Source organism: Gymnoscopelus braueri (genome assembly GCF_963280865.1).
Source record: "Gymnoscopelus braueri genome assembly, chromosome: 19".
Classification (NCBI taxonomy): domain Eukaryota; kingdom Metazoa; phylum Chordata; class Actinopteri; order Myctophiformes; family Myctophidae; genus Gymnoscopelus; species Gymnoscopelus braueri.
In genome coordinates, this window is record NC_137621.1 from 77,501 (window position 1) to 102,500 (window position 25,000).

Consider the following 25,000-nt stretch of genomic DNA (forward strand, 5'->3'; position numbering starts at 1 on the left):
GGGGAGGGGCTCCGGCTGCATCTCGACTTCTGCTACGCTGTCATGAGCCAATAGCAACGCCTGTAAGAAACACATGCTGTCATGAGCCAATAGCAATGCCTGTAACAAACACATGATGTCAAGATCCAATAGCAACGCCTGTAACAAACGCATGATGTCATGAGCCAATAGCAACGCCTGTAACAAACACATGATGTCAAGAGCCAATAGCAACGCCTGTAACAAACGCATGATGTCATGAGCCAATAGCAACGCCTGTAACAAACACATAATATAATAATAATAATAAACTTTATTTGTATAGCACCTTTCATGACATGAAATGCAGCTCAAAGTGCTTTACAGAGCAAGAATACAATTACAGTTACAACCAATTTAACAATAAAGCAAACAAAGATAAAAATAAAATAAAATAAAAGCAAAGGCAAAAGCAAAGGCATAAAACAACATTAAAATAGGGAATACAGTGAGGAATTAAAAATCAACCAAAGAATCAGCTAAAAGCAAGAGTGAAGTAATAGGTCTTGAGCTGTGCTTTAAAGCTATCGACAGAGGCTGCCTGTCTTAGGTGTAATGGGAGTTTATTCCACACTGTCGGTCCGTAAAAGCAGAATGCTGCTTCACCGTATTTTTTATATGTCATTGTAGGCACCTCGAGCAGGTCAGCACTTGAAGACCTGAGGGCCCGGTTTGGAACATATCTCTCTAGGCAGTCAGAGAGGTAGGTAGGTGCCAGACCATTTAGAGCTTTATAAACTATTAAAAGAATTTTAAAATCAATCCTAAAAACAACCGGGAGCCAGTGTAGTGAAGCAAGAACTGGAGTGATATGTTCTCTCATCCTGGTTTTAGTTAAAATTCTGGCTGCCGCATTTTGAACAAGTTGTAATCTGTCAGTTGTTTTCTTTGGCAGGCCAGAGTAGAGTGCGTTGCAGTAATCAAGCCGAGAGAAAACAAAAGCGTGGATCAGCGTCTTTGCATCGTCTAACGACAGATAGTCTCTAATTCGCGCAATATTTCTAAGATGAAAGAAAGCAATCTTGGTGACATGATTAATGTGTGTATTGAAATTCAATTCAGAATCGATAATCACCCCCAGGTTCTTTACTGTGGTGTTACTTTCTACAGCCAGGTTACCAAGTCTACTTGTTATTGATTCTCTCTGCTCACTGGAGCCAATTATGAGAACTTCTGTTTTATCCTCATTTAGCTTAAGAAAGTTCTCACTCATCCAGCATTTTATACTGGACAGACAGGTCAACAATGGGTCTAGAGCGCAGGGGTCGTCTGGAGCTACTGAAAGATACAGCTGGGTATCATCAGCATAGAAATGGAAGTTCACTCCGTGATCGGCGATGAGTTCTCCCAGCGGTAGTATATACAGGGAGAACAATAAGGGACCCAGAATTGAGCCCTGTGGAATACCAGAACAGATGTGTTTGTCTGAGTCAAAGTTAGCTAGACTGACAAAATAGCTTCTGCCTGTTAGGTAAGAGTGAAACCAAGACAAGGCTGTGCCTGACAAACCAATCCAGTACTCCAAACGTTGTAGTAGAATTGTGTGATCAATCGTATCAAAAGCAGCGGTTAAGTCAAGAAGTAGGAGAACAGATACATTTTTGTCGTCAGTGGACACCCTTAGATCATTAATTACTTTTACAAGTGCTGTTTCTGTACTATGACCTTTCCTGAAGCCAGATTGGAATTTGTTATGAACCTTATTGTTCTGTAGGAACACATCCAGTTGATGAAAGATAGTTTTTTCTAAGACCTTGCCCAAAAATGGCAGATTTGAGATTGGTCTATAATTACCCAGCACCAATGGATCAAGGTTGTGTTTCTTGAGTAGCGGCCTGACTACAGCCGTTTTCAGTGAGTCTGGAATGACGCCTGAAAGTAGAGAGCTGTTTACAATTCTTAGGATATCTCCAATAACACTGTCTAAAACCTCTTTGAGAAACGGGGTGGGTACTACATCCAGTGAGCAAGATGATGATGTCATCTGTGATATAGTTTTACGGAGTTCCTCTTCATTAATTGCGCAGAATGATATTAGGCTTCCTCTGGAGGGATCTACATTTTTGCACCATGCACCATTTGCCGCATTTGCAGTGCTAGCAGCAGCATTCATAATACCAGCTCGAATGCTAAAAATTTTGTTTTCAAAAAAGGATGCGAACTCATCACACTTAGCTTTAGAAGCAGGGAGCGACTCCTTGTAACATGTCATGAGCCAATAGCAACGCCTAACAAACACATGATGTCATGAGCCAATAGCAACGCCTGTAAGAAACACATGATGTCATGAGCCAATAGCAACGCCTGTAAGAAACACATGATGTCATGAGCTAATAGCAACGCCTGTAACAAACACATGATGTCATGAGCCAATAGCAACGCCTGAAACAAACACATGATGTCATGAGCCAATAGCAACGCCTGTAACAAACACATGATGTCATGAGCCAATAGCAACGCCTGTAACAAACACATGATGTCATGATGTATAAAATAGTGACAGTGATTGACAGCATGAATGAAGAAGCCATTAGTTGAACATCAATGAACATTCATCTTCTCCAAAGACACCTGTGTGTGTGTGTGTGTGTGTGTGTGTGTGTGTGTGTGTGTGTGTGTGTGTGTGTGTGTGTGTGTGTGTGTGTGTGTGTGTGTGTGTGTGTGTGTGTGTGTGTGTGTGTGTGTGTGTGTGTGTGTGTGTGTGTGTGTGTGGTAGTGTGTAGTACCTGTACATGTGGGTGTAAAAGAAGGTGTTGGAGCTCCAGTCCTTCTTTGTTCTGAGCTTTGTCCTGGAGAAGGTTCTGGACCTGTTACCATGGCAACAGCATAATATATTTAATAATAATAAATGTTATTTGTAACACACTTTATATTTGAAACAAATCTCAAAGTGCTACAGGTTAAAGGTCAAAGTGCTACAGGTTAAAACAACAATAATAATAAAACAGTGAAATTAATAAACTTCAAATCAAAGTCAGCAAAACACAGCATCAGCATCAATCAATCAATCTTAATTCACTATTGTTATATCATTCTACTGTGTTTAACCTCTGACCTCTAATCCTCTCTAGAGTTGGTTGGTAGAAAAGTTCCCCCAAAGACCCTTTAAATACATTAACCCTTTAAATACATTAACCCTTTAAATACATTTACCCTTTAAATACATTTACCCTTTAAATACATTAACCCTTTAAATACATTAACCCTTTAAATATATTAACCCTGTGTGCCCCGTGAACCAGATGACAGCTGTTTAAATATATTAACCCTGTGTGCCCCGTGAACCAGATGACAGCTGTTTAAAGGGCAAGACCACTTTGGTAGAGGTTAGGGTTGTGTAGTTAGTGTATGGGTTGTGTAGTTAGTGTTTGGGTTGTGTAGTTACCTTGCCATGACAGAAATCTAAAATAATTGCTCCAGTGATTAGAAGTGACTGTTTTTATTTTATAATAATAGTAAAATAGTAAAATAGTAAAATAGTAAAATAGTAAAATAGTAAAATAGTAAAATCCAGAGCCTTATATTAGAGAGTTGCGCCCCTGAGGGGGCAGAAACAGCGTGGGTCATGTGGTTCATGTAAACTGGAAATAGTCACAAACGCTCATAGACTTCAATGCATTCCGTAAACTTCCGGTTTAGAGCTTTGTCACTATTGGCCAATAGAAGGCTTTGTAGAAGACCTGGCCCGAAGAAGTGGACGGAGGTGACGGAGCTCTCCTTGAATGGCTCTGGTAAAATCAACAGGAAGTTAAAGGTAGGGTAAGTGATATTTTTTGGTTAAAACAAAAAGTATTTTGTTAAAAGGTTAAAATAATATATTCTGATAGTAATCATTGCTATAGAGTGTTTGTTCAGTAACAGGAGTCTCCCCGTCTCTCCAGCTCTTTAATAAACAGAAAATACATTTTCCGGTAGGTGTCAAAATCTCAGCGAATCAGGAGAAAGTACCCATTTTAAGCTTCATTTGTATAGTGTTCCAGTTCCAATTTTGTCTGCTAATTTCTTAGTGTCATCACTTCCAATTTCACGTGTTTAATCTATATCCTGATTGAGTTCTCTGTCCTGGTTGGATAAAATTGGAAATGAAACTGAAAATGCATTTTCTGTTTTATAAAGAGCTGGAGAGACAAGGAGACTCCTAATACTGAACAAACACTCTATAGCAATGAGTACCACCAGAATATAGAGCTATTTAACACTTATTTTAACCAAAGAAAATCACTTACCCTACCTTTAACATAAATGTTTTATAAAAATAAAAAAACTACTGATGTGATTATCATGTTCAGTGTTTCCCCTAAGCTGAAGGTATATTATATCTTATATAGTAATAATCTGTATAGTTTACATGAATTGTCTCCAGATTTAGGAAAATATACTGCCTGAGCGGATTTGAGCATTATATCAATACATTTGAGCATTATATCAATGCATTTGAGCATTATATCAATGCATTTGAGCATTATATCAATGCATTTGAGCATTATATCAATGCATTTGAGCATTATATCAATGCATTTGAGCATTATATCAATACATTTGAGCATTATATCAATGCATTTGAGCATTATATCAATGCATTTGAGCATTATATCAATGCATTTGAGCATTATATCAATACATTTGAGCATTATATCAATGCATTTGAGCATTATATCAATGCATTTGAGCATTATATCAATGCATTTGAGCATTATATCAATACATTTGAGCATTATATAAATGCATTTGAGCATTATATCAATGCATTTGAGCATTATATCAATACATTTGAGCATTATATCAATGCATTTGAGCATTATATCAATGCATTTGAGCATTATATCAATGCATTTGAGCATTATATCAATGCATTTGAGCATTATATCAATACATTTGAGCATTATATCAATGCATTTGAGCATTATATCAATGCATTTGAGCATTATATCAATGCATTTGAGCATTATATCAATGCATTTGAGCATTATATCAATGCATTTGAGCATTATATCAATGCATTTGAGCATTATATCAATGCATTTGAGCATTATATCAATGCATTTGAGCATTATATCAATACATTTGAGCATTATATCAATGCATTTGAGCATTATATCAATGCATTTGAGCATTATATCAATGCATTTGAGCATTATATCAATACATTTGAGTCATTATATCAATACATTTGAGCATTATATCAATGCATTTGAGCATTATATCAATACATTTGAGCATTATATCAATGCATTTGAGCATTATATCAATGCATTTGAGCATTATATCAATACATTTGAGCATTATATCAATACATTTGAGCATTGATATATATATATTTTTTCACAGAAAGAATCATACTGTGGCGGTCGGATTTAAGGGGTGGCGGCCCGCCACTGCTTAATGCATTTAGGAGAAACACTGCATGTTACAAAAAAGTCCAATAAAAATAAAGTATAAAAACATAACATAAAAAAACACAGTATTGGGTTTGGTGATGTTCTATAGTTTAGTGATGTTCTATATTGTCTAAATCAACTTGGTTTACGTTCGTTTATGTGGTAAAAGAGTGACTACTATTCCAACCTACAACTGTTCAGATCGCATATTACAGCCAGGGCCTCAAATCATTATGCAACATATTATCTATCTCCATACTGTGTCATTTACCATGGAAAGACCAAGTCTGTGCACATATTAAACACATGGGTCTGCAAGAATGTGTGTGTGTGTGTGTGTGTGTGTGTGTGTGTGTGTGTGTGTGTGTGTGTGTGTGTGTGTGTGTGTGTGTGTGTGTGTGTGTGTGTGTTAGGGTCTCATCTCTAATTGATGCTGAACAGACAATGCTCTGTCTCCAACCTCATTATCATATACACTCATTAGAGTTCTCAACGGGCCTGAAAATTAAAGGCCCTACTGGGCCCTACTGGGTCGGCCGAGGCTCGTCCCGGCCCCAACAATTACCATACTTTTAGACCCGAAAACCAGAAAAACCCGAAATGGTGTCAGTATGTGCTTAATGTCCTCAAAGTCACGCATCCAGCAAGCTTTGAACTGAGCAGATTGGACCTTCTGTTCCAGAGATAATGGACAAAACATCTTGAAAATGGACACTTTCACAGATTTTCAATTGAGTTTGTCTTTAATAACACGGTTAGGAAGGTTCTTTAATAACACGGTTAGGAAGGTTCTTTAATAACACGGTTAGGAAGGTCTTTAATAACACGGTTAGGAAGGTTCTTTAATAACACGGTTAGGAAGGTCTTTAATAACACGGTTAGGAAGGTCTTTAATAACACGGTTAGGAAGGTCTTTAATAACACGGTTAGGAAGGTTCTTTAATAACACGGTTAGGAAGGTCTTTAATAACACGGTTAGGAAGGTTCTTTAATAACACGGTTAGGAAGGTCTTTAATAACACGGTTAGGAAGGTCTTTAATAACACGGTTAGGAAGGTTCTTTAATAACACGGTTAGGAAGGTCTTTAATAACACGGTTAGGAAGGTCTTTAATAACACGGTTAGGAAGGTCTTTAATAACACGGTTAGGAAGGTCTTTAATAACACGGTTAGGAAGGTTCTTTAATAACACGGTTAGGAAGGTCTTTAATAACACGGTTAGGAAGGTTCTTTAATAACACGGTTAGGAAGGTCTTTAATAACACGGTTAGGAAGGTCTTTAATAACACGGTTAGGAAGGTCTTTAATAACACGGTTAGGAAGGTTCTTTAATAACACGGTTAGGAAGGTTCTTTAATAACACGGTTAGGAAGGTTCTTTAATAACACGGTTAGGAAGGTTCTTTAATAACACGGTTAGGAAGGTTCTTTAATAACACGGTTAGGAAGGTTCTTTAATAACACGGTTAGGAAGGTTCTTTAATAACACGGTTAGGAAGGTTCTTTAATAACACGGTTAGGAAGGTTCTTTAATAACACGGTTAGGAAGGTGTGTGTGTGTGTGTGTGTGTGTGTGTGTGTGTGTGTGTGTGTGTGTGTGTGTGTGTGTACCTCCTGGGCCAGCAGTAGAGCTTGGTGTGTGTGTGGATAAGGAGGAGAAGGACGGTGGAAGCTGGAAGCCACAGCATTGTGGATCCTCAAGGCCGACTGGAAGTCAGACTGAAAAACAATAATATAATAATAATAACAATAACAATAATAACAATAACAATAATAACAATAATAACAATATAATAATAATAACAATAACAATAATAACAATAATAATAATAACAATAACAATAATAATAATAACAATAACAATAACAATAATAATAATATGAAATGAAGTGTTCGAACCAAAAGGGTTCTTTTGGTTCCATTTGTACTCTGAGTTACTTCAGTACTACTTCAGTGTTATAACAGTGTTTAACACATCAAATGACCATACTTCAGTGTTATAGGAGTGTTTAACACATCAAATGACCATACTTCAGTGTTATAACAGTGTTTAACACATCAAATGGCCATACTTCAGTGTTATAACAGTGTTTAACACATCAAATGGCCATACTTCAGTGTTATAACAGTGTTTAACACATCAAATGACCATACTTCAGTGTTATAGCAGTGTTTAACACTTCAGTGAACATTGCTCTTATCAGCACAACATAGTACTAGTAGTATATATTATCTTAATGTATATATATAGTGTACATGATATAGTAATAATTATATATATTATATATATTACCTTCTGTAGCAGAGATAGCACCAGTTCAATGTCATTGTGACTCTGAGGGTCTGACAGACAGCCTTGGACCTGCTTCAGTGATAACAGCAAATCCTCCACTTCTGTAAAGACATCATATAAATGTAATACACATTAACACATACAGTTTACATACATTACACATACATACATACACATACAGTATATCTACATTACACACACATACATTAGACACACATACATTAGACACACATACACATACAGTATACATACATACACACACATAAACTCCTCAAAAAAAGTTTGGAAACTTAAATTCTGTGGATTATTTCTCCATTTCAATAATAACAATTGGTATTTTATATGGTTGATTATTGACCTTTACAACATGGTATAACTTGTTTGGATCATGTGGGTAAAACCCTCAAAACATTTGCCAAAATGTCCCAATATGCTTCTGTTGGTAATCGCTCTCATTTAGATTTAGAAATATGCCACGGTTGTCCCTTCAGGATAAGGCCCATGATGCAATAGGGCAATAAGGCCCATGATGCAATAGGGCAATAAGGCCCATGATCCAATAGGGCAAGTACCATTTCCAAACTTAAGACCAAGTTCTGAGAGACTGGTGAAGTGACAGACAGACAGACAGACAGACAGACAGACAGACAGACATACAGACAGACAGACAGGTGAAGTCACAGACAGACAGACAGGTGAAATCACAGACAGACAGACAGACAGAGAGACAGACAGACAGACAGACAGACAGACAGACAGACATACAGACAGGTGAAGTCAGACAGACAGACAGACAGACAGACAGACAGACAGACAGACAGACAGACAGACAGGTGAAGTCACAGACAGACAGACAGACAGACAGACAGACAGACAGACAGACAGACAGACAGACAGACAGACAGGTGAAGTCACAGACAGACAAACAGACAGACAGACAGACAGACAGACAGACAGACAGACAGACAGACAGACAGACAGACAGACAGACAGACAGACAGACAGACAGGTGAAGTCACAGACAGACAGACAGACAGACAGACAGACAGACAGACAGACAGACAGACAGACAGACAGACAGGTGAAGTCACAGACAGACAGACAGACAGACAGACAGACAGACAGACAGACAGACAGACAGACAGGTGAAGTCACAGACAGACAGACAGACAGACAGACAGACAGACAGACAGACAGACAGACAGACAGACAGACAGACAGGTGAAGTCACAGACAGACAGACAGACAGACAGACAGACAGACAGACAGACAGACAGACAGACAGACAGACAGACAGACAGACAGACAGACAGACAGACAGACAGACAGACAGGTGAAGTCACAGACAGACCGTGAAGTGTCCGTCCCAGGAAGCCAAGACAACACCCCAAGAACTCTAACCCCAGGAAGACAACAACCCAAGAAGGCCGGTTCCTCACCGTATGTTCACTAAGGAACCAAAGGTTCCTCACCCTATGTTCACTAAGGAACCAAAGGTTCCTCACCCTATGTTCACTGAGGAACCAAAGGTTCCTCACCCTATGTTCACTGAGGAACCAAAGGTTCCTCACCCTATGTTCACTGAGGAACCAAAGGTTCCTCACCCTATGTTTACTGAGGAACCAAAGGTTCCTCAACCTATGTTCACTGAGGAACCAAAGGTTCCTCACCCTATGTTCACTGAGGAACCAAAGGTTCCTCACCCTATGTTCACCCTATGTTCACTAAGGAACCAAAGGTTCCTCACCCTATGTTCACTGAGGAACCAAAGGTTCCTCACCCTATGTTCACTGAGGAACCAAAGGTTCCTCACCCTATGTTCACTGAGGAACCAAAGGTTCCTCACCCTATGTTCACTGAGGAACCAAAGGTTCCTCACCCTATGTTCACTAAGGAACCAAAGGTTCCTCAGTGAACATAGGGTGAGGAACCAAAGGTTCCTCACCCTATGTTCACTGAGGAACCAAAGGTTCCTCACCCTATGTTCACTGAGGAACCAAAGGTCCCTCACCCTATGTTCACTGAGGAACCAAAGGTCCCTCACCCTATGTTCACTGAGGAACCAAAGGTCCCTCACCCTATGTTCACTGAGGAACCAAAGGTCCCTCACCCTATGTTCACTGAGGAACCAAAGGTTCCTCACCCTATGTTCACTGAGGAACCAAAGGTCCCTCACCCTATGTTCACTGAGGAACCAAAGGTCCCTCACCCTATGTTCACTGAGGAACCAAAGGCTTTCTTGTAAAGATTCACAGGCAGGATTTGCACAACGGAACCACAGAGAGATCTCTGTCAACGTTGCACAACCCATACTCAGGTGCCAGTCACACACACAGTTACACACACACACACACAGAGTCACACACACAGTCTCACTCACACACACACACACACACACACACACACACACACACACACACACACACACACACACACACACACACACACACACACACACACACACACACACACACACACACACACACACACACACACACACACACACACACACACACACACACACACACACACACAGTTTAGCATCCTATGAAAAACAAACATTTACATGTGCACATACTGTATGTAGATTAGTAGATCAATTACAGAGAGCCAGGGTGAGCTTGTAGATCAATTACAGAGAGCCAGGGTGAGCTTGTAGATCAATTGCAGAGGGCTGGGGTGAGCTTGTAGATCGGCAATTTTCATTATTTGTGTTTAATGGCAACCGTTGACAAATGTCTGGTGTCAGATTGAAGCATAAACACATTAAACTCATAATAAGTTTCCTATCAAACAACCAGCATGTTCTCATGAATAAAATGCAGTGATTAAATATGTATAAACTGTTTCATAACAACCTTTACAAAGTCACAGAATGTATCCTCACCAAGAATGAATGTCCATGTTATTGTATAGCCCCTGTGTGTGTGTGTGTGTGTGTGTGTGTGTGTGTGTGTGTGTGTGTGTGTGTGTGTGTGTGTGTGTGTGTGTGTTCCCAAACAGAGTTTTAATTAACTGGAGCTCAAGAGCCTCTCCTTGTCTACTCTCATCTCGCTCTCCCTCCCAGAGGAATTCACTCCTTCCTTTCATTCCATCTCTCTCTCTCTAAACTCTGTCACTCCCTGTCCACTCAACATGAGTTATGATCCTTCTTTCCACCACACACACACACACACACACACACACACACACACACACACACACACACACACACACACACACACACACACACACACACACACACACACACACACACACACACACACACACACACACACACAGTTATAGACCACTACTCACAGGTTATACTGTAATAGTTATAGACCACTACTCACAGGTTATACTGTAATAGTTATAGACCACTACTCACAGGTTATACTGTAATAGTTAGGTGGATGCTGTCCGTTTGTCTGGTTGGGACAGACATGGAAAGTTGATGAAGCATGTGTGAGAATCTTGTAGCCTCCTCATAGAGCTATCCAGTTCAAGTGGTAACGTTTTAACGTGTCCACCTTTATGATTAATGTGGTTTCACCAGGATGTCACAGTTACAGTATAGCTGTTGTGAACCTTTATGATTAATGTGGTTTCACCAGGATGCCACAGTTACAGTATAGCTGTTGTGAAGAGTCTTTACACATCTGTGTTGGATGTTTCATCTTCAAATGCTTGTGCATTGTTGTTAATGTGTGGCAGGGCAACTTGTCAACTTTACTCACAAGTGACTCTGGTTTCAAAGTGTCTGTGACATATTCTGCCTCTGGTTTCAAAGTGTCTGTGTCATATTCTGACTCTGGTTTCAAAGTGTCTGTGTCATATTCTGACTCTGGTTTCAAAGTGTCTGTGTCATATTCTGCCTCTGGTTTCAAAGTGTCTGTGTCATATTCTGACTCTGGTTTCAAAGTGTCTGTGTCATATTCTGACTCTGGTTTCAAAGTGTCTGTGTCATATTCTGACTCTGGTTTCAAAGTGTCTGTGACATATTCTGACTCTGGTTTCAAAGTGTCTGTGTCATATTCTGACTCTGGTTTCAAAGTGTCTGTGACATATTCTGCCTCTGGTTTCAAAGTGTCTGTGACATATTCTGACTCTGGTTTCAAAGTGTCTGTGTCATATTCTGACTCTGGTTTCAAAGTGTCTGTGTCATATTCTGACTCTGGTTTCAAAGTGTCTGTGACATATTCTGACTCTGGTTTCAAAGTGTCTGTGACATATTCTGACTCTGGTTTCAAAGTGTCTGTGTCATATTCTGACTCTGGTTTCAAAGTGTCTGTGACATATTCTGACTCTGGTTTCAAAGTGTCTGTGTCATATTCTGACTCTGGTTTCAAAGTGTCTGTGTCATATTCTGACTCTGGTTTCAAAGTGTCTGTGACATATTCTGACTCTGGTTTCAAAGTGTCTGTGACATATTCTGACTCTGGTTTCAAAGTGTCTGTGACATATTCTGACTCTGGTTTCAAAGTGTCTGTGTCATATTCTGACTCGTAATACAACTTGTGTTGACTGTTCTCGATACACAACTTTATCTAATATAACCGGACCGACCGGCGGTCTCAGGTATAATATATTGCGACAACTTGGCAGCAGCAACAACAACTCTCTTCTTCCTGTCTTACCTTCACAATAAAGTGTCTCCCGTTTACCTCCCAATGCAGCACATTTTACACTGTAATTATTAACAGGAAATAGGTGTAACTTAACAGCGTGTGTGTGTTTGTGGAGGAGAGAGAGAGAGAGGTCAGATAAAGTGTAGACAACACATCTGTGAGGAGGCAGAGACAGTTCTACACTTTATCTGTAAGGAGGTAGAGACAGTTTTACACTTTATCTGTAAGGAGGTAGAGACAGTTCTACACTTTATCTGTAAGGAGGTAGAGACAGTTTTACACTTTATCTGTGAGGAGGTAGAGACAGTTCTACACTTTATCTGTGAGGAGGTAGAGACAGTTCTACACTTTATCTGTGAGGAGGTAGAGACAGTTCTACACTTTATCTGTGAGGAGGCAGAGACAGTTCTACACTTTATCTGTGAGGAGGTAGAGACAGTTCTACACTTTATCTGTGAGGAGGTAGAGACAGTTCTACACTTTATCTGTGAGGAGGTAGAGACAGTTCTACACTTTAATGTGAGGAGGTAGAGACAGTTTTACACTTTATCTGTAAGGAGGTAGAGACAGTTTTACACTTTATCTGTAAGGATGTAGAGACAGTTCTACACTTTATCTGTAAGGAGGTAGAGACAGTTTTACACTTTATCTGTGAGGAGGTAGAGACAGTTCTACACTTTATCTGTGAGGAGGTAGAGACAGTTCTACACTTTATCTGTGAGGAGGTAGAGACAGTTCTACACTTTATCTGTGAGGAGGTAGAGACAGTTCTACACTTTATCTGTGAGGAGGTAGAGACAGTTCTACACTTTAATGTGAGGAGGTAGAGACAGTTCTACACTTTATCTGTGAGGAGGTAGAGACAGTTCTACACTTTATCTGTGAGGAGGTAGAGACAGTTCTACACTTTATCTGTAAGGAGGTAGACAGTTCTACACTTTATCTGTAAGGAGGTAGAGACAGTTCTACACTTTATCTGTGAGGAGGTAGAGACAGTTCTACACTTTATCTGCGAGGAGGTAGAGACAGTTCTACACTTTAATGTGAGGAGGTAGAGACAGTTCTACACTTTATCTGTGAGGAGGTAGAGACAGTCCCAAACAACAAAGCCAGTGTCATGGATGGGATGACTTATGAGACTCTGAAAACCACGCAGTCATGTCAGACTCTAACAACTATTTTGAATGTCTGTCTGGAGAATAGGAGAGTGCCAGATGCATGGAAAGGAGCACTTATCGTATTCCAAAGAAAGACAATATCCCTGAAGATCCATCTACATGGAGAGACATATCCCTCCTCCCAACAACATATATAAGGTTTTTTATGAAATGCATGCTGGATAGAATCCTTCCGTGGTTAGTCCATGCTGATATTTTGTCTCACAAGCAAAAAGCATACATTAACATTAAGGAATGAATGTGTTCTGCCTTAAAACAGGGATAGACCATTTCAAGCATGAGTCATGTAGACTGTACTCAGTCTTCCTTGATTTTAGAGATGCATTTGGGACTCTTTCTCCCTTCATGAGACTACTGAACACTTTAACTATGAAGATAGAGGCCATTAGACCTCTAGCACTTTAACTATGAAGATAGAGGCCATTAGACCTGTAGCACTGTCTAAAGCACAACACTTTAACTATGAAGATAGAGGCCATTAGACCTGTAGCACTGTCTCAAGCACAACACTTCTTTAACTATGAAGATAGAGGCCATTAGACCTGTAGCACTGTCTAAAGTACAACACTTTAACTATGAAGATAGAGGCCATTAGACCTGTAGCACTGTCTCAAGCACAACACTTTAACTATGAAGATAGAGGCCATTAGACCTGTATCACTGTCTAAAGTACAACACTTCTTTAACTATGAAGATAGAGGCCATTAGACCTGTAGCACTGTCTCAAGCACAACACTTTAACTATGAAGATAGAGGCCATTAGACCTGTAGCACTGTCTAAAGTACAACACTTCTTTAACTATGAAGATAGAGGCCATTAGACCTGTAGCACTGTCTAAAGTACAACACTTTAACTATGAAGATAGAGGCCATTAGACCTGTAGCACTGTCTAAAGTACAACACTTCTTTAACTATGAAGATAGAGGCCATTAGACCTGTAGCACTGTCTAAAGTACAACACTTCTTTAACTATGAAGATAGAGGCCATTAGACCTGTAGTACTGTCTAAAGTACAACACTTTAACTATGAAGATAGAGGCCATTAGACCTGTAGCACTGTCTAAAGTACAACACTTCTTTAACTATGAAGATAGAGGCCATTAGACCTGTAGCACTGTCTAAAGTACAACACTTTAACTATGAAGATAGAGGCCATTAGACCTGTAGCACTGTCTCAAGTACAACACTTTAACTATGAAGATAGAGGCCATTAGACCTGTAGCACTGTCTCAAGCACAACACTTCTTTAACTATGAAGATAGAGGCCATTAGACCTGTAGTACTGTCTAAAGTACAACACTTTAACTATGAAGATAGAGGCCATTAGACCTGTAGCACTGTCTAAAGTACAACACTTTAACTATGAAGATAGAGGCCATTAGACCTGTAGCACTGTCTCAAGCACAACACTTTAACTATGAAGATAGAGGCCATTAGACCTGTAGTACTGTCTAAAGTACAACACTTTAACTATGAAGATAGAGGCCATTAGACCTGTAGCACTGTCTAAAGTACAACACTTTAAACTGGACACTCGCTCCCCGGGCTTTGGCGTTTCATCGGACTGGCCGGACTTGAACGATCTCTGTGTCCAAACTAGAGTGTCCCTGGAGTGGGCCCGGTCTGACTCGGAGACTGAGGACATAATAACTGACCTCTGTGAGAGCTACAGTGACCTACAGTGGACACACCTGTTGACATCTACAGGGGCTCGGCGGACCCTGCTGGATCTGTCAACAACAACACTGGACTGGACTTAAACTTCAGGGGAAACTTGCTTGTCTTCTCTCTGCTGATCACTCTGTTTCCCATTCATTTCTAAGGAACACTGCTCTCAATGAGGACATTATCACCTTTACAGTAGAAGCCAGGTTACAGATCATTCCCACCAGACTCAACCTTTCCCTCTGGTTTCCTCCACCCATCATGTACCTCATTGTCTGCATCACACCACAGGACTAGTTACAGAAACCATGTCACACATTCTGAATGGCTGCTATGCCTATAAAGGGCTTTACACAGCATGCCACGACGACAGAATACTTTCAGTCAGTTTCCATTCTTTGACTCTAGCTTAGAGGAAGCTTTTATGACCAAAGTCATTAAATACCATCACACTGCTTATAGGTTATAGATAATCTACTTGTGTTTATCTTTGGCAGCCTAGGACATGTACATAGGTTGGTTGTAATTCTAGGACATGTACACAGGTTGGTTGTAGTTCTAGGACATGTACACAGGTTGGATGAAATTCTAGGACATGTACATAGGTTGGTTGTAGTTCTAGGACATGTACATAGGTTGGTTGTAGTTCTAGGACATGTACATAGGTTGGTTGTAGTTCTAGGACATGTACATAGGTTGGTTGTAGTTCTAGGACATGTACATAGGTTGGTTGTAGTTCTAGGACATGTACACAGGTTGGATGAAATTCTAGGACATGTACATAGGTTGGTTGTAGAGTATATAGGACATGTACACAGGTTGGTTGTAGAGTATATAGGACATGTACACAGGTTGGTTGTAGAGTATATAGGACATGTACACAGGTTGGTTGTAGTTCTAGGACATGTACACAGGTTGGATGAAATTCTAGGACATGTACATAGGTTGGTTGTAGAGTATATAGGACATGTACATAGGTTGGTTGTAATTCTAGGACATGTACATAGGTTGGATGTAAGAGTCTTCCAACAACTTGGGATGCCAAAAAAAGCAGCTAAACGGCTTGCAAAATTCTGTGGGATCTCTTCTACTATCGGTAGCCGCCAAATATGGCGAAGACGCTGTTATTTGTACCCCTGAAGGGTGTGGGGGTATTTGTACCCCTGAAGGGTGTGGGGGTATTTGTACCCCTGAAGGGTGTGGGGGTATTTGTACCCCTGAATGGTGTGGGGGTATTTGTACCCCTGAATGGTGTGGGGGTATTTGTACCCCTGAAGGGTGTGGGGGTATTTGTACCCCTGAAGGGTGTGGGGGTATTTGTACCCCTGAAGGGTGTGGGGGTATTTGTACCCCTGAAGGGTGTGGGGGTATTTGTACCCCTGAATGGTGTGGGGGTATTTGTACCCCTGAATGGTGTGGGGGTATTTGTACCCCTGAATGGTGTGGGGGTATTTGTACCCCTGAAGGGTGTGGGGGTATTTGTACCCCTGAAGGGTGTGGGGGTATTTGTACCCCTGAAGGGTGTGGGGGTATTTGTACCCCTGAAGGGTGTGGGGGTATTTGTACCCCTGAATGGTGTGGGGGTATTTGTACCCCTGAAGGGTGTGGGGGTATTTGTACCCCTGAAGGCTGTGGGGGTATTTGTACCCCTGAATGGTGTGGGGGTATTTGGCCATGATTTGCTGACCGTACTTTTTTTTTTTTACAGCACCTTGTAATATTTGTGTCCTTGTATTGTATCTCTTATGTGGACATAAATAAATGATTAAATGTGTGTATATGTGTGTGTATGTGTATGTGTGTGTGTGTGTGTGTGTGTGTGTGTGTGTGTGTGTGCATGTGTACGTGTGTGTGCATGTGTATGTGCATGTGTATGTGTATGTGTGTGTGTGTCCTGCCCAGCAGTGTGTGTGTGTGTGTGTGTGTGTGTGTGTGTGTGTGTGTGTGTCCTACCCAGCAGTGTGTGCGTGTTCTGGCTGCCTAGTGGAGGGTGGGTGTGGTCTGACAGGGCGTGGTCAGACAGGAAGGTGGGGTTATCGATTCCCACCCGAGGATTCTGGGAAAGTTTCCGGAGCCTCAGCGAAGTGTTGAGATCCAACTGTTTCCCCTCCTCTTCCCTACGCCGACGAAGGTCCTCCTACACACACACACACACACACACACACACACACACACACACACACACACACACACACACACACACACACACACACACACACACACACACACACACACACACACACACACACACACACACACACACACACACACACACACACACACACACACACACACTAATATTTGGCTGCTGCTTTAAAGGCTGACATTAATACAGATGTGTCCAGATGTGTATTATAATGTACCTGGTGTTGTCTGACATTAATACAGATGTGTATTATAATGTACCTGGTGTTGTCTGACATTAATACAGATGTGTAATATAATGTACCTGGTGTTGTCTGACATTAATACAGATGTGTAATATAATGTACCTGGTGTTGTCTGACATTAATACAGATGTGTAATATAATGTACCTGGTGTTGTCTGACATTAATACAGATGTGTAATATAATGTACCTGGTGTTGTCTGACATTAATACAGATGTGTAATATAATGTACCTGGTGTTGTCTGACATTAATACAGATGTGTAATATAATGTACCTGGTGTTGTCTGACATTAATACAGATGTGTATTATAATGTACCTGGTGTTGTCTGACATTAATACAGATGTGTAATATAATGTACCTGGTGCTGGCGGATCCTCTCCAGCTGAGCAGAGCGGCGAGCAGGGAGGGTTCGACTCCCCAGCTCTCCAGGACAGTCCACCGCCATCTCCCTGTGCTGGGCTCCACCCCCTCCTCTAAGCTCCTCCTCCCCTCCTCCTCCACCCCCCTCCCCCTCACCCCCCACATGACCATTCAGATGGGAGGTCGTCATCGCTCTGTGTGTGTGTGTGTGTGTGTGTGTGTGTGTGTGTGTGTGTGTGTGTGTGTGTGTGTGTGTGTGTGTGTGTGTGTGTGTGTGTGTGTGTTAGGGATACATGTCCTGTTCAGCAGTGGATCTGAGGACAGAGCAGAAAGACACGCAGCAGGATTAAAGCAAAAACAAATGGACAAATGACAGCCGATGGAGAAAGCTGCTATAGGCAGACCTGGCTCCCTAGAGAAGACAGACTGTGAACCCACTGAGCTACACTTCCTAACCACCTGTCCACTGTACCATGACATCACACTGTACCATGACATCACACTGTACCATGACATCACATACTGACCACCTGTCCACTGTAAGGTTGTGCGGTTTAACGGTTTAACGGTTTAATACGGTTTTATAAAATCTTGAAGGTTCGTCAGCCAAACCGCATGTCACGTGACATCACTGGCATGTGCGTTGCGCTTATGTGAAAGTGTTTACGTGTATGACCAGCGCTGTTTTGTCCCCCTCATTGACTTAACTCTCCAAAAAAAAGAAGGCTCTGGACGGTACGTGCATGTTAAAAGGTGTCACGTGATTATTGATTACGGAAGCACAGCAGCAGAAATCAGCTGGGAAGCGGCCACGCTCTGCAGCAATACTAGTATCCTAAGCCTCGAGAAAATGGCAGCGAGCCAAATAACAGCTGGAGACCTGGTCTCAAAAAGTAAAACAACAGCCCCAATATGGGATCACTTTGGATTCATAGCCAACGAAAATGGAGACCCAGAAAATCTACACAAGCCGATATGCAAGCTGTGCTTGAAAAAAGTTGCGGCTGCCGACGGTAATACGTCAAACCTAAAAAATCACCTTAAAAAGAACCACCCGCTAACCTACTCGAGGATGGCTCCAACTCAAGTGGGCACAAAGTGACCTGTAGCTGGAGGACAGCCAGGAATCCTATCTGCCTTTGCTAAATGCACAAAATATAGCAAGGACAGTGCAGGGTGGAAGTCACGCACCGCAGCTGTAACCAACTACTTAGCGAGGGGAATGGTGTCATTCAACACTGTGGAAAAAAAAGAGTTCCAAGACATGCTGAGCAAATTGGATCCACAGTATGAGCTGCCAGATAGAAGGTATTTCTCAAAGACGGCCATACCTGCCTTATACAATAAAGTTAGAGAGGACGTGCAGGTATTGGCGTCGGCATCTGACTTTTATTCACTGACAACCGACATGTGGTCAGCTCGTAACATGACACCATATATGTCGCTGACATTCCATACCATCACACCGGAATGGACACTGGAATCTAAATGCCTCCAAACTAGCTTTTTCCCCGACCAACACACCGCTGACAATCTTGCAACTGCCCTGGAAGATGCACTTGTAAACTGGGGCTTAGATGCAAAACAACTCGTGGCAATAACCACAGACAATGCCAGCAACATAAAATCTGCCATCGAGAAACTTGACTGGCAATGGTTGAACTGTTTCGGCCATAACTTAAACCTCGCAGTCACCAACTCGGTGTCACAACATAAGAGGATAGTGGACCGCGCGATTGGAGTTTGTCATTGCATCACTACTGCGTTCTCTCACAGCTGGCGTAGACAGCAGGAGCTACACAAGAAACAAAAAGGAGCTGAACCTACCAGATCATCGTCTCATAACGGTAAGATATAGCGCTAAATATGTTATTTATTTGGCATATTAATGATTAAATATATTCTATTCTCATTTAACTTATTTAATGGCCAATAAATTAATTATGCCTAGCGTAGGCCGACAAACGTGTGCTTTCCTTTTATTATTTTCGTGACTTATAATGTTCTCGTGTATTTTTTTAATTTACTTTTAGGAGTGTGTGACCCGCTGGGGTTCCCGACAAGCAATGATCGACCGTATCCTGGAACAGGCACCAGCAATTCGAGCAGTACTGGCAGCGGACAGAACATCCAATGTGAAATTCACGTGGCAAGACGAGGATGTTTTGAAATCTATAAATGCTGCTCTCAAACCTGTTGCTGAGTTCACAGACATACTGTCTGCAGAAAAATATGTCAAAAGCTCCTGTATCCTACCCCTGTTAAACTTGTGCCGAGATGATGTGCTGCATGTCACAGAAGATGATGTCACACTAACGAAGGACATCAAGTTGGGAATTGTTGACAGACTAAATGACAAATATGTCTCGGACAAGGCTCAGAAACTGCTGCGCAAGTGCACCATTCTTGACCCGCGCTACAGGGATCGGTATGGGGGAGGGGCAGTTGAACTTGGTTTAGATGATACGAAAGCTGATCTACAGGCGGAGATGGTCGCATTGGCAGGGAGGGAAGTCAGGGAACGTCCTCCAGTGGCTACGGAGGAAGATGAGGAGACAGAGCGTGGCGTTGCTGCTGCACCACGAAAAAAGCTCTCGCTGGGTAGTCTGCTCCAACGAAGACCTGTTGCAGCCGACCAGCCTGCTGCGACCCCAGAGCAAAAGGCAAAAGAAGAGCTGGCTAACTACTTGAGAGAACCCGTCCTAGACGGGGATGAAGATCCCCTTATGTGGTGGAAACGCAATGTAGACCGTTTTCCACAATTGTCGATCGTTGCCAAGAAATATCTGTGTGTTTGTGCCACAAGCACGGCCTCTGAACGAGTCTTCAGCACAGCTGGTAACATAGTGTGCCCCGCACGAAATCTCCTTAAACCAGAAAAAGTTGACATGCTAGTGTTTTTGGCTAAAAACCTGGAGTAGGTTACCGCTATCTGTCTGAATAATGGCTATGAAGAGCAATAGATTTTTGTGTACACAACGTTTATTTAGAAAGAGAGTGAGACTTTCATTTTCGTTTAATTTTGGTTTTATTATTTTAATTTGAAGAATGTTCAATGTTGTGCTGCTGCAGCCTGCAGCTACTTGCACTGCATAAAGTCACCTTGTTAGAAAGCCTGTTAGGCTAAGAAAGTATGCGCTTCTACTTAACGTGCACAGTCTGCACATGCACATAGGCAATAGCCTACAATGTTATATTGTTTACAAACTTCAGAGTTGTTACAAAGTTTGCACTGAACTTGAAGTTGCCTTTGGTATTAAGCCTACAGTTAGGCTAAAAACGTGCACTTTGTAAAATATTCGTGTTAATTTTTTGTTAAAAGAAAAAAAGATTTTTTTGTATTAAATACTTTATTAACAGTTTACATATTGTACACAAAAAGCCCTAGGGGCTTGTTTCTTGGTATTGTTGAAATGTTTATTGTTGTTGTAGGTAAAACATTATACCTAATAGCCTAAGTGGCAATAAAAAATTTTGTATCCGATGTTCTGTCTAGGGAGGCATCAATACTTTTGTACTTCTACTCAAGTAAATTAGTTCAGGACTTTTACTTGTAACAGAGTATTTCTACATTGCAGTAATGATACTTTTACTTAAGTAAAAAATGTGAATACTTTTCCCAGTGCCTGGAGTCCGTCAATAAAGTGCAGTTGTTTCTCCCTATAAGAATCTGTTTATTTCTTTAAACGCACTGAAAGAAAACTAACTGCTTTAATTTTGATCCTTTAGCAATAGCAGCCTGTCTAAATGGTAATGTAATGTTGTCAAATGTTGGTTGGAAACGTAACGTTGCTTTGTTTGAATGGGTCGTCATTAACGCTCATTAAATGGACAATTATGCGTTCATTTTAGAGTGTGGTAATTATAATGCAATCAGAGACCGCTAATCTGCTATTACAGTCTGTCGCCACCAGATGTCTCCTTTCCCCAATACCACTATTATTGGGGAAAGGGAGCTTTCTGGTGGCGACAGACTGTAATAGCAGTCTGTGTTTGCATTAATTTAACAGCCTGTCATATCAGACCATGTTACGCGGCCGCTGGCCACTTAAAATTAATTAAAACGGTAAAACCGAATACCGTGGTTTTTTGGGGGGCATGAACCGTGGTTTAAAAATGTGGAAACCGCACAACCCTAGTCCACTGTACCATGACATCACACTGTACCATGACATCACACTGTACCATGACATCACACTGTACCATGACATCACACTGTACCATGACATCACACTGTACCATGACATCACACTGCACCATGACATCACACTGTACCATGACATCACACTGTACCATGACATCACACTGCACCATGACATCACACTGTACCATTCACACTGTACCATGACATCACACTGTACCATGACATCCTATTATTATATAACTATTATATAGTTTATACCAAGCTAACCTCTTATATATGGATGTATAATTATTATATAAATATTATATAGTTTATACCAAGCTAACCTCTTATATATGGATAAATAACTATTTCTGACAGAATGCACATTTATAGCTTTGTAATCGAGAGAGAGAGAGAGAGAGAGAGAGAGAGAGAGAGAGAGGTGTAAAAAGCTAAAGAAAGGGATATCAACATGTAGATCAGTGTTTATCAACCTTTTTTGTGCCAAGGCACACCTGGCTTAGCCAAAAGATCCCAGAGCACACCTAGATATACGGTATATATATATATATATATATATATATATATATATATATATACACACACACACACACACACACACACACACACACACACACACACACACACACACACACACACACACACACACACACACACACACACACACACACACACACACACACACACACACACACACACACATACATTATTGGGCAGGTATAAAGAAACCTTGACCATTACAAATATATAAATCTTTGGCCTACAAATATATAAACTTGGGTCAGTGCAATGAATGGAGGAGTCTGAAAACCTTCCCAGAGTAAAACTTCTTTGGTAAGTATATTTGGTACCCAATATACTTCTAATATCTGATAATAATATCTAATAATCTGATCCTGATAGCATTATTGCGGACGCATGCGCTGTTGCCCACTACAGACGAACACCAACACTCTCGCCCCAAAACAGTCACCCCCGGGGAAATAAATCATTAAACTATGCCTAAACCTAACCTTATTCCTAAACGTAACCTCATTAAACTATGCCTAAACCTAACCTTATTCCTAAACGTAACCTCAGTAAAACTAATAATATGGCTAACCGTAAACTTAATTCTAACCTTATCCTCAGTAAAACAAATACAGGAATACAAGAACCGCTGGTCCGCGAAAATAAATGGGGGCGATGGTGTTTTGGGGCGAGTTTTCCGGTTTATCGACGGCACCACAGCTTGAAGTTGAAAGAGATTCTCTCCGTGGAGGAGTAAGTAATTAATTAAACACCAAAAACCACGGATTACGTTGACACAAACAGTGGAGTGATTTAGAAGCACTTTATATGAAAACTAACACTTATGTAGTGCTTTATTGTCGGACATTCATCATGGCAGGTTATAACATGGGCTTTTGGGACAGGACAGCCCCTCTTAGCAGGTACGACGTTCAGGTCCGCCGTATCGACCCGTTCCGACCCACTTAGTAATACTGACTGAGTGCCAAAGCATGTAGGCCTACCCTGTGCCCTTTTTATACAGTACCAGGTAGGACAACATATTTGCATTCCTATGTGTCTGTGTGTGAAACGGATGATGGGCGTATCGATTGACGGACGATCGGCGCTATTGTTCTGGAGGGGCTGGGTTCACACTTTCTTCCAACGGCACGGCACACCTCAGCAGTACTACACACAGTACTACACACAGTACTACACACCTCAGCAGTACTCGCGGACAAAAATTGGGACGTTTGCCAGGGTTGATAAACACTGATGTAGATAACCTATCTGCGCGCGCACACACACACACACACACACACACACACACACACACACACACACACACACACACACACACACACACACACACACACACACACACACACACACACACACACACACACACACACACACACACACACACACACACACACACACACACACACACACACACACACATCTGTGGAATGTTGTTCCCAGGCTGCTTGCATTCCTCACTGATGCATCATGGGAGTTCTGTATGTCACCTCAAAGGACTCATAGATACAATGTGAACCTAGTGGATATATCTAACACCCTGTGTTTTATATATAAATAGATATAAAAATATATACAGTTTCATGGTGATCAGTCCAACGGTGCCGGATATTAGCTGTTCACGGATGGATGGACAGACGCCTGCACACGCACACACACACACACACACACACACACACACACACACACACACACACACACACACACACACACACACACACACACACACACACACACACACACACACACACACACACACACACAGGCCCACGATAACAATATATATCACGATATTCGACGATATTCGATATATTGCGATATCACGATATTCAATATATATTGCAAGAAATTTCACCAACGATATATCACGATAGTCCTTGTATTCAATTCATAAACACATAAAATAGCACCAAACAGTTCAAAATCATCATTACACAAATACAGAGTAGGAAAAACAACGTATCAAAAACTATATATATATATATATATTTTTTTATATCGATATTTTTCGGCAGTATATCGATTAGTTATCGCGGGAGAAAGTATCGCGATATATCAAACCAGATCATGTGACCCAGACAGAAACTGAGTGTCAGTGGTGTGTGTGTGTGTGTGTGTGTGTGTGTGTGTGTTGCAGTGAATGTCACTGGGGAGAAGGAGCAGAGCCTTATCTCCTGCTCCACATTCCCACACACACACACACACACACACACACACACACACACACACACACACACACACACACACACACACACACACACACACACACACACACACACACACACACACACACACACACACACACACACACACACACACACACACACACAGCTGTACCAGTCAGTACCATTGAGACAGAGTGTGAAGTGAAACATTGAATTACGGGTTATTAAAGGGTTAATACTATGGTTATTATGAGGGACAGACA

At 41.2% G+C, this 25,000-nt stretch overlaps 1 protein-coding gene across 1 annotated transcript in view; it reads right to left on the reverse strand.

Moving 5' to 3' along the window:
* Positions 1–25,000, reverse strand: part of pals1a (protein associated with LIN7 1, MAGUK p55 family member a) — a 50,008-nt gene that overhangs the window by 20,641 nt on the left and 4,367 nt on the right. Inside the window, exons 2-7 of the mRNA XM_080414860.1 lie at positions 17,893–18,208; positions 17,096–17,279; positions 7,689–7,789; positions 7,007–7,114; positions 2,745–2,825; positions 1–60 (exon numbers count right to left, since the gene is read on the reverse strand). The exon at positions 1–60 is cut by the window's left edge and continues 102 nt beyond it. Coding sequence (XP_080270986.1) covers positions 1–60; positions 2,745–2,825; positions 7,007–7,114; positions 7,689–7,789; positions 17,096–17,279; positions 17,893–18,084 — 726 coding nt within the window. The 5' untranslated portion in view covers positions 18,085–18,208. The remainder of the gene's footprint in view (positions 61–2,744; positions 2,826–7,006; positions 7,115–7,688; positions 7,790–17,095; positions 17,280–17,892; positions 18,209–25,000) is intronic.